Source organism: Dama dama, chromosome 5, assembly GCF_033118175.1.
Source record: "Dama dama isolate Ldn47 chromosome 5, ASM3311817v1, whole genome shotgun sequence".
Taxonomy (NCBI): Eukaryota; Metazoa; Chordata; class Mammalia; order Artiodactyla; family Cervidae; genus Dama; species Dama dama.
Window position 1 is genome coordinate 17,305,170 of NC_083685.1, and position 14,020 is coordinate 17,319,189.

At 44.1% G+C, this 14,020-nt stretch overlaps 1 protein-coding gene across 4 annotated transcripts in view; it reads right to left on the reverse strand.

Moving 5' to 3' along the window:
- CIT (citron rho-interacting serine/threonine kinase) overlaps window positions 1-14,020 on the reverse strand; it is a 171,879-nt gene that overhangs the window by 152,777 nt on the left and 5,082 nt on the right. For all 4 annotated transcript variants that reach the window (XM_061141899.1, XM_061141897.1, XM_061141896.1 and 1 more), the window contains exons 3-4: window positions 10,298-10,439; window positions 1,333-1,508 (exon numbers count right to left, since the gene is read on the reverse strand). In XM_061141899.1, coding sequence (XP_060997882.1) covers window positions 1,333-1,508; window positions 10,298-10,439 — 318 coding nt within the window. The remainder of the gene's footprint in view (window positions 1-1,332; window positions 1,509-10,297; window positions 10,440-14,020) is intronic.

The window sequence follows — 14,020 nt, forward strand, 5'->3', positions numbered from 1 at the left end:
CCAAAAGCCTACATCAATCCCAACCGTCTCACAAATTAAATTCCAACTCCAAAAAGCAGTTCTTTGGGGAGATGATGAGTTACTGTTTAATGGGTACAGAGCTTCAGTTTAGGATGATGAAAAAGTTCTAAAGGTGGACAGTAGTAATGGTAATGCATCACTGCCAAAATACTTTATGCCACAGAACTGTACACTTAAAAATAGTTAAAGTGGCATATTTTATCACAGCAGCCAGAACAGAGTTCTTAAGGTTTCCCACCAATCACCTCCTCCCAACTCCAATGTCCTTACTTCTCCTCATTTTCCAGTCTATTTGTTCTAAAACTTCTAAACACACACAAACACATACATCTGCATAGCATTCTCGTACTTACACCTCCAGAGTGGCACACATACCACACTTCTACCCAGTACATTCTCGTCACTTCTCCCTGCCCAGAGCCCATGTTCCCTCTCAGCAGTGTGAACCTCCCCTGTCTCTGGCTCACCCACATCTTTCCTCATCCCGTCATTTGTGAATTTGCTAACTGCTCCCTCTTTTGTGATGCTTTAGCTCCTAAGTGCCTGGTTTATGGATCTGCCATTTTTCCTCAACTTCCCAAGGCTGTGCTAAAACCCTGAAACTAACAGCCACAGAGCTTTGATTCCTTTTGCAGACTTCCCACGGAGCTGGGTCCATTATCGGACACATGATGTGCTCTCGAATGTGGGTAACTAATAAATTGCTCTCTGAACACCAAGGCTGATGGCCGTCTCTCTAGAAACACGGCAAATGAATCAATAAAGTCTGGGAGCAGCAGCCTTGTTTAAAAAGAGAGAAAAACACCACAACCAGAAAGATAACTTCTCACCTCCTCTCAGACTGGCAACTCCCCAGCCACAGAACAATTTAATTTCTTCAGAGGCCTGTTTTAAAACCAAATACAAAAAAAAAAAAAAAAAATCAAGTACAGATGCCCCCAACACAAATATATAAGATGTGTACAAAAGCAAAGGCCATCTGACTCACCCCATGATACACACATCTCTGAATCCCCAGTGGATGGTCACAAAAGATCATCTCAAATTCATTAGTGAAAAGGCCAAGTTGGTTCTGAATAATATGCAACTATAAAAACATGATCAAGCAACCCAGGGGAGCCTGTCAATCTTCAAAATTAGTCAATATCAGTTCAAGAAAGCAGGCTCAGACCTTCCTGGCTGTGCCACAGTAATAAAACTAGGGATGCAGAGGAAAACTGGCTCCATCCCAGGTGTCAATTCAGCAGATTCTCATCTCTGCAATGAATCTGCTGGTGCAGAAAGGGGAGGCTGGATGTTAAATGCTCGTACCTGCTCCTGGGCCAACAAGGCCTTCTTCTTCATGACTTTCATGGCATAGACATCCCCAGTCGCTTTCTCTCTGACCACCTGTACTTCGGCAAAGTGACCACAGCCTACGACACTTCTCACTTCAAAGTCCTTCACTGAAGGTTGGAGCTCTTGCAACTCGGCTATGATCTCAGAATCTGCAAAAGACGGAAGAGTGACTCCTGGATCCATAACGTGCGTCAAATACTCGTATCTTTATGAAAGCAAGAAGAAAGGAAGAAAGAAGAAAGCGTTGCTGTATCTTCCCTCACTGTCAGGAGACATTTAGTCACTTTCTCCTTGTCGTGAATAATTATAAAATCAGCACAAAAGTGTTTTTTCTATGCTAAGTTAAAATTAAGGGCTCCAGAAATTCCAACGCACAGTTTCCATGGCAGCTATGATCTGAATCCTGTAGATGAAGAAAACAGGGGAAGGAGAACAGAAATCATGCTTTTCCTCCCCCTCTCTGGGGGCTGCAGGGCAGTGAGTGTGGTCAAACGTGTTATTGGTGTCTGGACTGGTTTATAATGGGATATGAGCAATGTGATCCCCATCCTCAGTCAACTTTGGGGTTGACTTCCAGATAATTCCATCCTGATTCCATATGTTCTGCTCAGTTTTACTCCGTTAGCCCAGGTCTTATCTCCCTTGCATCGTGTCAGTAAATACCCTCCTTGCCATACATAGTATGTAGCAGCACTACCAAGGGAGAAAAAGCCTGAGCCTGAGGAACCAAGCAGAGGCCTGACCTTGGCCCTGCAGAGCTGACGTGTCACACAGCTTGATGGGTTTGCAACTGCCTCTTTTCTTGGCATAGTCTTACTCCTTTTCTGAATGCAATCTCTCAGCCCGTGTCTTCCTCGACCCTGAAAGCCTTAACGAAAGCATCAGACCCACAGACGAAGCGCTTTAAACAACAGACATTAATCTCTCAAAGTTCCTGAGGCTGTGAGGGCCAGCAGGCCGAGAGTCTGTTGAGAACCCACTTCCTGGCTGACAGGCAGCCCCTGTATTCCTCATGTGGTAGAAGGAAAAGGAGCCCTCATCTCTCTTCCTCTTCTTCTAGGGACACGAATTCCATCATGGGGCCCACCTTGATGAATTCATCTACATCTAATTATCTCCCAAAGGCTCCACTTTGAGGGGGTCAGAGCCTCAACATATGAATTTGGGAAACCAGAGAAGGAAGCAGGAAAGTCATTAAAAACATTCAGCCCATAACAGTCAGAGAGTCTCCATATTTAAAGTACGGACTAAACAGGTAGCAGATATGGAATCTAACATACATTTACTAACAACATTAAATTGGGGCATCACAGGATAGATATATAGTGATTCTAATGATCTAAAGAATAGAATAGAACATAAATATTAGAGAAATGCAAATCAAAACTATAATGAGGTACCATCTCACACTGGTCAGAATGACCATCATTGAAAATTCAACAAATAACAAATGCTGGGGAGGGTGTGCAGAAAAGAAAAGCCTCTTACACTGTTGGTGGGAATGTAAACTGGTATAGCCACTATGAAAAACAGTATAGAGCTTCCTCAAAACACAGCAAATAGAGCACAGAGCTAACATACAATATGGCAATTCCACTCCTAGGCATATACCCAGACAAAATTGTAATTTGAAGATACATGCACTCCCATGTTCACAGCAACACTATTTACAACAGCCAAGACATGGAAGCAACCTATATGTCCTCTAACAGATGAACAAAGATGAGGTATATACATACGGTGGAATACTACTCAGTCACAAAAAAGGATGAATACCATTTGCAGCAACATGGACGACCTCGAAACTATCATACTAAGCAAAGTAAGTCTGGCTTCCCTGGTGGCTCCGACAGTAAATAATCCACCTGCAATGCAGGAGACCTGGGTTCACTCCCTGGGTTGGGAAGATCCCCTGGAGGAAGGCATGGCCACCCACTCCAGTGTTCTTGCCTGGAGAACCCCATGGGCAGAGGAGCCTGGCAGGCTACAGTCCACAGGGTCACACAGACTCACATAGAGTCAGACACAACTGAGTGACTAAACAACAGCAACATACACACACAAGCAAAGTAAGTCAGAAATAGAAAAACAAAATATCATATAATATCACTTACATATGGAACCTAAAATACAATTGAACATAGCTATGAAACAGAATCACAGACATAGAGAAAAGACTTGTGGTTGCCAAGGGGATTGGGTGGGGGAAAGGACTGGGAGCTTGGGATTAGCAGATATTAACTTTTATTTATAGGATGAATAAACAACAAGGTCCTACTGTATAGCACAGGGAACTATATTCAATATTCTGTGATAAACCATAATGGGAAAGAATATGAAAAAGAATATATATATATATTATATAACTGTATTGCTGTATAGCAGAAATTAACATAACATTAGTAAATCAACTATACTTCAATAAAATATTTTTTAAAAAAGGAATAGAGCAGAACAGCTGTGACTGACCAAATCCTTCAGTCCCGTCCATTACAGGGAAACTGCATCATATACAGGGTTACACTCCAAAGGAAGACAAGAGTAACATGTCATCAAAATTATCCTGGAGAATCCCTCAGAAAGGTGTCATGGTGAAGACCAAGGGGCTCTTGAAATCCACAGGTACACTGGAGCCATTTCTGTGGACAGGCACCAGATACAGCTGGGAGCTACATTCACTCGGCAAGTTGTTCACACAGGGAAAGGAACAGAGTCCAACAAAGGGAAGAGCCATTTCATAACCACAGTCATTTGGCAGCACAATGATGAATTAGCCAATGCAATTTTAATTGTTGTTACCCACTCCCTTCCTTTGTTGCATGGGTGGAGTTGAATTCACTTGGATCAAAGGCACATGTGATGAGCACCACTGCACTAACAACACCTCTTACTTGTTACCCTAAATACGTCTTCTCTTGTTCCCTTGAGGAATCAGGCAAGAGGGGTGAGCAGATTTGTTTCAATTCATCGTGACCATTGTAAAACAAAAAAATAAATCTACAGTGCCTTTGGGGAGAATTCCATGCAGAAGCTGAACTGAATGCTGCACAATATTCTCCTTTTGCCTTTACATCACTGTGTCAAGCCCTGTCTTTCTTCCCTGTCTTCTTCCAAGTTTCTCTCAGACCTAGTACTTGAGTTTTTGAATTATTAATTTCCCAAATATGCTGGCTTGCAACTTTCTGACTTGAACCTGATTTCATTACTGCCTGCACACAAGGCCAGCCTCTCCTGATTCTTCTGTAAGGCCTTGGGCCCCCGCGTTGCTTACAGCACTGTCCAACTTAATAACTCTGGGTCTGTCTCCAGCAACCGCCAGGCATCTCAATCACCCCAGCAGACAAAACTGCTTGCAGGCAAAACCACCACAACGCTCTCAGAATTCTGAGAAACCACTCCAAGTCGCAATGTTGTTATTCAAACACTTTGGGATTATCAAGGTGAACAGGCGAGATGCTAAACTCGTGTCTATGACTGTGAAAAATAACCCTGCACAACTTCTCTTCCCACCAACTTCTGTGACTACAAAACCACATCAACCTTCATCCCCACCCACTATGAACACGGTGGGAACTGACATTGAGGTAGAGACCCAAAGCATGAAATGAAGATGCAGTCAGAGAACGATCTTCCCAGATACATATATAGATCCAGGGAGCAAAAGCCACCACACCTGAATGCTGCTTCCTTTTTTGAAACTCAGTATTGCAACACTTCAATCTCTAGGAATGCATCCTTCACAGAAATGTTCAAAAGACACACATATCAAGATACTTATGATGGGCACTGCTTGTTAGAAAAATCAGAAACAATGTAGAGGTCTACAATTAATAGGAAAGTGGAAATAGCATAAGAGTTCACACACAGAAAAGAATACTAGACACATATTTAAAAGAATTAAGTAGCTCAACCTCCACTGGAGTCTATATTCTTCAAGGACAAGGATTTGCTTCTGTTCTGATCACTACTGTAAACCCAGTACTCAAAACAGCAGCAGGCACATAGCGAGTGCTCCACAAATATTTGTTGAGTAAATATATTGCTAGGTGAGCAAAGCTAGTGGCAAAATATTATCAACATACAACCCATTTTGCATAAAATTAAACCAGAGTAATGTTAGAGCCTCTTGATGAAGGTGAAAGAGGAGAGTGATAAAGCTGGCTTAAAACTCAACATTCAAAAAACTAAGATCATGGCATCCAGTCCCATCACTTCATGGCAAATAAACAGGGAAAAAAATGGAAACAGTGACAAGCTTTATTTTCTTGGGCTCCAAAATCACTGCAGATGGTGACTGCAGCCACGAAATTAAAAGATGCTTGCTCCTTGGAAGAAAATCTATGACAAACATAGACAGTATATTAAAAAACAGTGACATCACTTTGCCAACAAAGGTCCATATATATAGTCAAAGCTATGGATTTTTCAGTAGTCATGTATGGAAGTGAGCATTGGATCATAAAGAAGACTAAGCACCAAAGAACTGATACTTTCAAACTGTAGTGCTGGAGAAGACTCTTGAGAGTCCCTTGGACAACAAAAGAGATTAAACCAGTCAATCCAAAAGGAAATCAACCCTAAATATTCATTGGAAGGACTGATGCTAAAGCTCCAATACTTTGGCCACCTGGTACAAAGAACTGACTCAGTAGAAAAGACCCTGATGCCAGCAAAGACTGCACACAGGAGAAGGGGGTGACACAGGATCAGATGGTTGGATGGCATCACCAACTCAAAGGACATGAGGTCTGAGCAAACTCCAGGAGATAGTGAAGGACAAAGGAGCCTGGTGTGTTGCAGTCCATGGGATCACAAAGAGTTGGACACCACTGAGCAACTGAACAACAAAAAAATGTTAGAACACACATGGCAAACAGTTCATTGTTCAAGCTACTTGATTGGTATGTGGGGGTTTATGACACTTGTCTCTTTACTGTTAAGATATGTTTGAACAATTCCACAATAAATATCTTATAAGGACAAAAGAAAAGTTGCAATACTATGCACTGAACCATTAACAGTGGTTATCTTAGGTAAGATTTTGAGGGATTTTCTTCCATTCTGATCTTTTATATTTAACTTTGCATTTTTTAAAATTTTTATTGAAATATAGTTGATTTACAATGTTGTGTTTTCAGGTATACAGCAAAGTGATCAGCTACATATTTTTTTTTTTAGATTCTTTTCCATTATAGGTTATTACAAGATATTGAATATAGTTCCCTGTGCTATAGGTCCTTGTTGGTTACCTATTTTATGTACAGTAGTGTGTATATGTTAATCCCAACTCCTAAATTATCCCTTCCCCACCTTACACTTTGGTAACTATAGGTTTGTTTTCTATGTCTCTAAGTCTCATTTCTATTTTGTAAATAAGTTTACTTGTATCAGTTGTTAGGATTCCACATATAAGTGATATCACATGATATTTGTCTTTCTCTTAGTATGATAATCTCTGGGTCCATCCATGTTGCTACAAGTAACTTTGTAATATGCTTACAATGGCGGCGGGGGTGGGGGGGGGGGTGTGGAGGGGTGCGGGGAGGAACTTAAAAGTAGTATTTTGCCCAAAGTACTAAGGTTGTGAACATATAGAAGAGTTTGCTTGCAGTGAATGTAGCTGAAAGAAGGTAAAATTTCAGCCATCGTCAAATCACCGAGAAAAGTCCAACTTTAACAATTATCAACACTTTTTTTGTCTGTATGTTTTAACATCATACTTGTTTATTTTTTACATAAAATATGTGATACACTTTTGCTACTTATTCTGTTCATTGGCAATAGTCAACCAATATTTACTAAACACCTTCTGTGTGTGTCCATGCATACTTGGTCATGTCTGACACTGCGATCTCATGGACTGTAGCCTGCCAGGCTCCTCCATCCATGGAATCTTCCAGGCAAGAATATCGGTGTGGGTTGCCACTTCTTTCTCCAGGGCGGTCTTCCCGACTCAGGGATCAAACCCATGTCTCTTGCATCTCCTGCACTGGCAGGAGGATTCTTCCCCACTGTGCCACCTAGGAAGCCCCACCTTCTGTGTATCAGACCCAGTTTTAGGCAAAAAGGCTAGCTTAGCAATTAAGAAACAAAGAACTCCTCCCTAATTCCCAAATGCCAGCTTCCTGACCTCCCTTGGCCCAAACTAGGGGCACTGCTTCAGGGCTGTATTATTCTGCCTCACTTCCTCCAACAGTCCCAGAGGAAATTTTCCATCTCTATGGCAAGCCTCAAGAAACTTATGTGATAACAGCTGATGGACCCTTCTTCCCACAGAAAAATGAAGCTTACATTCCAAAACAGAAACTCAAAGAGGGGGTAATAAAAAAACATACTAATGCAATCACCCTTTTCCAATCATACTCTCTCAACCATCCTCTCCAGGAAGCCTCTTTAAAAATATGAAACAGTTTCCTGAAAGAGAAATCTATTAGAAAAGTCTACATTTCACAAGTCTAGCCTCCTGATTACTGAATGAGTCTAGAAGATCCACTGCTTTAAAGGAGGATCCTAACTGGAGGGCAATCTCAAGAAGGTACATGTTGAAAGCTCAGTAAATTAGTCTTGTCACAAGCTTCTCCTTCCCCTCCCACTCCCTATTTGAGAGTTTAAATACTCAACAAAATAAGGTGGGAGCTTATTCAAACAAATACAGAATCATGAACAAATATGCCAAGTGCATTTTAAAGTTAAAGGTACACAGTGTGTTAAATATTGAGGTTTACGGTTATCATTATTGGGCAACATTTACTGAGTGTCTCTACGTGCCAGGCAACATAAGCCTGGACTGTGAACTATTTCATTCAATCGCTATATCAGATATGCCTTTTCCCCCACCGTTCAGATGAGGACACTGAGAACAGACAAGTTACATGTAAATACCGATGTCACTTACTAGACATACATTGGTTTTATCCATTCAAAACTCCCAGGTCCTTTAGGCAATAGCACATCCCCCATTCCATGAGGTCCCAGTGATCATGGTGCCCTGGACCCCTGGGCACCTACATGAGGCCAATCACAACACTTCACACCCTGGCCCAGTGACTGGTCAAGGGATGGGCAAGTGACCAAAAGCAGAGCCAATGAGAATCTTCCCTGAGATTGCATGAATAGAGACCGTAGACAATACACGTTGGGTACAGTTGGGGTAGCCAGCATCCAAAGACAGTGCCCAATGCATGTGCTTTATTGTTCCCTGGCACAAGAAATCTGGGTGGCCTTACTGCCTCACTGCAAACCATGGAATATAGCCAAAGAGATTCCACGTCCCTTCCAGACCTAAGGCCTGAGAAGGCCTGGCAGCTTCCACTTTTGTATTTGGAAACCCTGAGTTGCCATGGAGGACGTCTAGATGTCTCTGCTAGAGTGACAGCGTAGACCATGGGTCAGTATTTTTGTCTCAAAGGGTCAGACAGTAAACATTTTGGGCGTTGTAGGCCATATGGTCACACCTACTCAAATGCCTTGTGATGTGACAGCAGCCATAGGGAACAGGTGAAGCTGCGTTCCAGGAGAACTTTGTTTACAAAGCAGGCATCCCAGGCTGTAGTTGGCTGACCCATCATGGAGAGACCACACAGAACAGCCATATGGAGGGCAAGAAGCTCTGAAACTTCAGAGACAGAGAGACACGTCTACTAGTCTCAGAGTCCTGGGGGAACCCAGCCTTCTAGGCAACATGCCAGACAATGGGCGGGTCATCCATTCCAGCCCAGATGCCCACAATACTGACCCATATCACATGGAATGGAAGAATTCTCAGCTAAATCTAGTCAACCCACAGAATCATTCTTGTTTTAAGCCACTGAACTTTAGGGTGGTTGGTTACACCGAAAAGTCATGTGAGACATGATTTCTTTCAGACTTGGCCCTGTCCACCTTTGAGGCCAGATAATTCTGTGTGGTGGGGGCCATCCTGTGCATCTATCAGAGTCTCTGAGCTCCACTCATTAGCTACCAAGAGCATCCCCCTGCCAGCTGTGACAACCAAAACTGTCTCCAGATACTGCCACATGTCCCTGGCGGTGGCAAAATCGCCACTGGTCAAGAAACACTGGTGTCAGGTGAAAAAATATAAAACTAGGAACCAGTAAGCAGCCAACTTCCCCACCACGCGCAAGTTAAGTAGAGTCAAGAACAGGGTGCAGGCAGGGCCAGTTTATGACTTTCATAGTCCCTAGGCACCTTGCCTTCATCAGCCCCTTGCTCCATTAAAAAAAAAAATTTATATAAATATATATTTTTTGTGACCACATTGATATAAAGATGACTATAATCCAGAATCATTATAGATTATTATACCCATATTTTTTATGATTTTAAAATAAAGTAAAATTAAACTAATTACAATAATTTTGAATACTGTAGATGCTAAGCACTGTATTCACAATGCCTAATGAATAATCAGCCTTGAGTGAGTATAATGAAGGAGCCAGAGACATTATTTAAGTCCTTGGAACCAGCCATGCCTAAAATTTGACCCATCCCTGGACACTCAGTTTCATGAGCCAAAAAAATTTACTTTTGGGGATAAACAACAAGGTTCTACTCTATAGCATAGGGAACTACATTGAATATCCCATGGTAAACCATAATGGAAAGGAATATGAAAAAGAATATATATATATAACTGAATCACTTCACTCTACAGTAGCAATTAACACAACATTGTATATCAACTATACTTCAATAATTTTTTTTTTAATTCACTTCTGGCCTAAGCTAGTTTGAGTTGAGTTTCTATCACTCGCAATCAAGAGGCCTGATTTATCCAGTCTCCTAGCAACAGAAGGTGGAAGCTGACCTTGAAGCTGGGTCCATCTAAAGCAGAAATTCCCACCCACTCCCTCCGACCACAAACGCATCCCACGTCCGGTATCCTTTTAATTCTCACTAAGCAGGACAATTCTCAAGAAAAAGTTCTCCCCACACTTACACTTCTGGACAAAGTTGCTCACGTGCTTAATCTTCATCAGAGCCGGCTGACTGCATTCTTTAAAGAGAACAAAGAGGGCATCTAATATCGCTTCTCGGGAAAGAAGAGCCATCTGCTGTTGAGTCATGGAGGGTGGTTTCCCCTAAAAACAGCAAACAGCAGATGGAGACACTGTCAATAATGAAAAGCTTTGATCAATAACATCCACGCAGAGTAAATTGCAAGCCACCAGCTCAACTAACTGCTCACGACACACACTAGCAGCAGAATTTGGTGGCCTCATCCTTTAAAGTGACGTCCACTGACAGTCATTAAGTTATCACTTGTATGTGGGCTTCTTCCTCCTGCACCTGGGGAGGAAAACTTCATCAGCATGCCATGAATAAGAAACAGTCCTTCTGTCTTAGCAGTCTGAGGCTCATGGGGACATTCACCCCGGACCCTGCTGGTCCTGTCACATCTCTGTGCCTCTTCAGGAGGACACAATGAATGCCTCTTCCTCCCTGTGCTCCTACAGGTTTGTTTAACATAACTTCAGTTTCTTTAATTCACTTGAACACTAAAGGGTCGTGTGAATGGAGTGACTGCGCTAAAGCTGAATTTATTCATGATCTCAGGCAACAGTTGCAAACTGGCAGACTGCATCTAGCTCACAGACATGTTTTGTTTGGCCTGTTATACTTAAAATAATTTATCTGCCAATATTGAAAAATCAGGAGATTTCACACCAAAAGAAAAGGGGCGGGGGGAGGAGAGGATTTCTGGCTTCTTATGAGACACAGGCAGACCTGGCAACACTGTACCACATTCCTGCCTGGGGAGGCTGAGCTGCAGCTGAGGAGCACTGCCCCTCTAGAAAGTGGATGTGTTTGGCATTTCACTGCAGACTCAACTCACAGCTCTTCCATCTGGCCCATTTGACTCCTTTGCACTCACTGTCTGGCCAGCCAAGACATGAATTCACACCCCTGGTCCAGAGCAATGAATCCCATGTGCCATGGACTATATGTAGTTCTCTCTGTAAAGCTGCTGCTGCTGCTGCTAAGTCACTTCAGTCGTGTCCGACTCTGTGCGACCCCACAGGCTCTCCCATCTCTGGGATTCTCCAGGCAAGAATACTAGAGTGGGTTGCCATTTCCTTCTCCAATGAGTGAAAGTGAAAAGTCAAAGTGAAGTCGCTCAGTCATGTCTGACTCCTAGCGACCCCAAGGACTGCAGCCTACCAGGCTCCTCCATCCATGGGATTTTCCAGGCAAGAGTACTGGAGTGGGTTGCCATTGGCTTCTCCGTCTGCAAAGCTGGCCACCAACAATTCTTCTAACTCTAAAAGCACTTGCCACTGCATCCATCAAGCGTCAGAGTCTATTTCTTCTCCCCATGAATCTGTGCTGTCACCATGACTCATGTGAACCAACAGAATGTAACACAAGTGACCCACTGCCAGTTCAAGATGTAGCCCTTAAGAAGTCTGGCAGTTTCTACTTTTGTTTTTTTGGGGAAGCCAGCTGCCACGTTGAGAAGCTTGGGCTAGACCAGGTGACAGTCAAATCTCACCCACTGTCTGTTTTTATAAATAAAGCTTTATTGGAACACAGCCATGCCTATTAATTTACACATTATCTATGGCTCTGTGTGTGTGTTAGCTGTTCAGCTCATCCAGCTCATCCAGCTTTTTGTGACCCTATGGGCTGTAGCCTGCCAGGCTCCTCTGTCCATGGAATTCTCCAGGCAAGAATACTGGAATGGGTTGTCATTTGCTTCTCCAGGGCATCTTCCAAACCCAGGGATTGAACTCAGGTCTCCTGCATTGCAGGCAGATTCTTTACTGTCTGAGCTTCTGTGCTATAAATAGAATGGCAGAGTTCAGTAGTTGCAGCAGAGACCTTAGGGCCAACGTACTATTCACAGAAAAAAATTATAAGCCCCAGGTTAGACTGAGTGAGTAACAAAAGACCTTTGGAGAAGAGGTCACTGGACGAACTGAGGCACCCCAGGCAGCAGTCGGCAACCAGAGGTTTTAGTCCCAGCCAAGCTCCCAACTCAATACAACCCATGAGTGACCCCAGCAGAAGAATCACCTAGTTGCATGCAGCCAACCCACAGAATTGTAAAAAAAAAAAAAAAAAAAAAAAAGTAAATCATTGTTGCTTTAAACTTTGTGAGTGCTTTGTTACACAGCCCTGGATGACAGAAACAAACTGTAACAGTCCAACAGCAGCCTCCTCAGCCAGAACCAGAAATATGATGGGCCCTTTCCTGCCCGCTCCCTGGCACTGGCCAGCACACACCATTAAAGCAGGGGCCACTCCACTGCACCCCTCTGCACGCGGCTGAACCCAGCCCATCAGGTCGGTCCACACCACCACTAACCCACCGCCCAAGTGGCAGACGGGAGCTCCGCTCCCAGGATGCCAGCTCCTGAGCCACCTCATCAGTCACAAACTGACCAGTGAAGCCAGCTGAGGCCACAGCGTCTGCCGCCTCAGACAACCAGGCTCTACCGAGAGCTGGAGGATGATTCCAGAGGAGCCCGGACTTCCTCAGACCCTGCCGCTTTCTGGTGCCGTGTGGCACCTTCCTAATCTGGGTGCAACAGCTGCAAGGCAGGCACAAGCTATAGCGGCCCCCTCAGCACAACAGTGGACCTGCCCCCAAGCAAGCAACCGTTAGTGAGCAACTGTCAACCAGCCACTTTCAGTGGTCCTGCTCAGCCATTGGTCAGTGCCACCGTGGGCCCCGCCCCCAAGCAAGCAACCGTTAGTGAGCAACTGTCAACCACCCACTTTCGGTGGTCCTGCTCAGTCATTGGTCAATGCCACCGTGGGCCCCTCCCCCAAGCAAAGCAACCGTTAGTGAGCAACTGTCAACCAGCCACTTTCAGTGGTCCTGCTCAGCCATTGGTCAGTGCCACCGTGGGCCCCGCCCCCAAGCAAGCAACCGTTAGTGAGCGACTGTCAACCAGCCACTTTCGGTGGTCCTGCTCAGCCATTGGTTGGTGCCACAGTGAGCCCCTCCCCCTCTTGTATATAAACGGAGCCAGACCTCCAACTGAGGGAAGATGGCTTTCTGAGGTGCCAGGCTGCCATCTTCTCCATCTGCTAGCTTTCCAATACAAGTAGTCATTCCTTGTTCCAACAACTCATCTCCTGATTTATTGACCTGTCCTGTGGCAAGCAGAACAAGCTTGGGCTCAGTAACATGACTTTGAATCACCTGGAGAACTTTATTAAAAACCAGATTCTCAGGTACCATTACCAGTCTGTAGCTAATATCGGAGAAGGCAATGGCACCCGACTCCAGTACTCTTACCTGGAAAATCCCGTGGATGGAGGAGCCTGGTAGGCTGCAGTCCATGGGGTCGCTAAGAGTCGGACACGACTAAGCGACTTCACTTTCACGCATTGGAGAAGGAAATGGCAACCCACTCCAGTGTTCTTGCCTGGAGAATCCCAGGACGGGGGAGCCTGGTGGGCTGACATCTATGGGGTCGCAGAGTCGGACACGAATGAAGTGACTCAGCAGCAGCAGCTGAGAATATATTTCAGTAAGACGTCCTACCAAGACAGTCAGACCTCAGCCAGGTTTGTGAAGCACTGAGTCAGACCACACTATCTGTCACTTTTGAGTTCTGCCACTTCCTAGGAAAACAAGATTCCTAGTTTTTCTCTCCTTTGATGAGTTTAGACTAACTAAGCAGCAGTTCCCAAATACCGTACTGAGTCT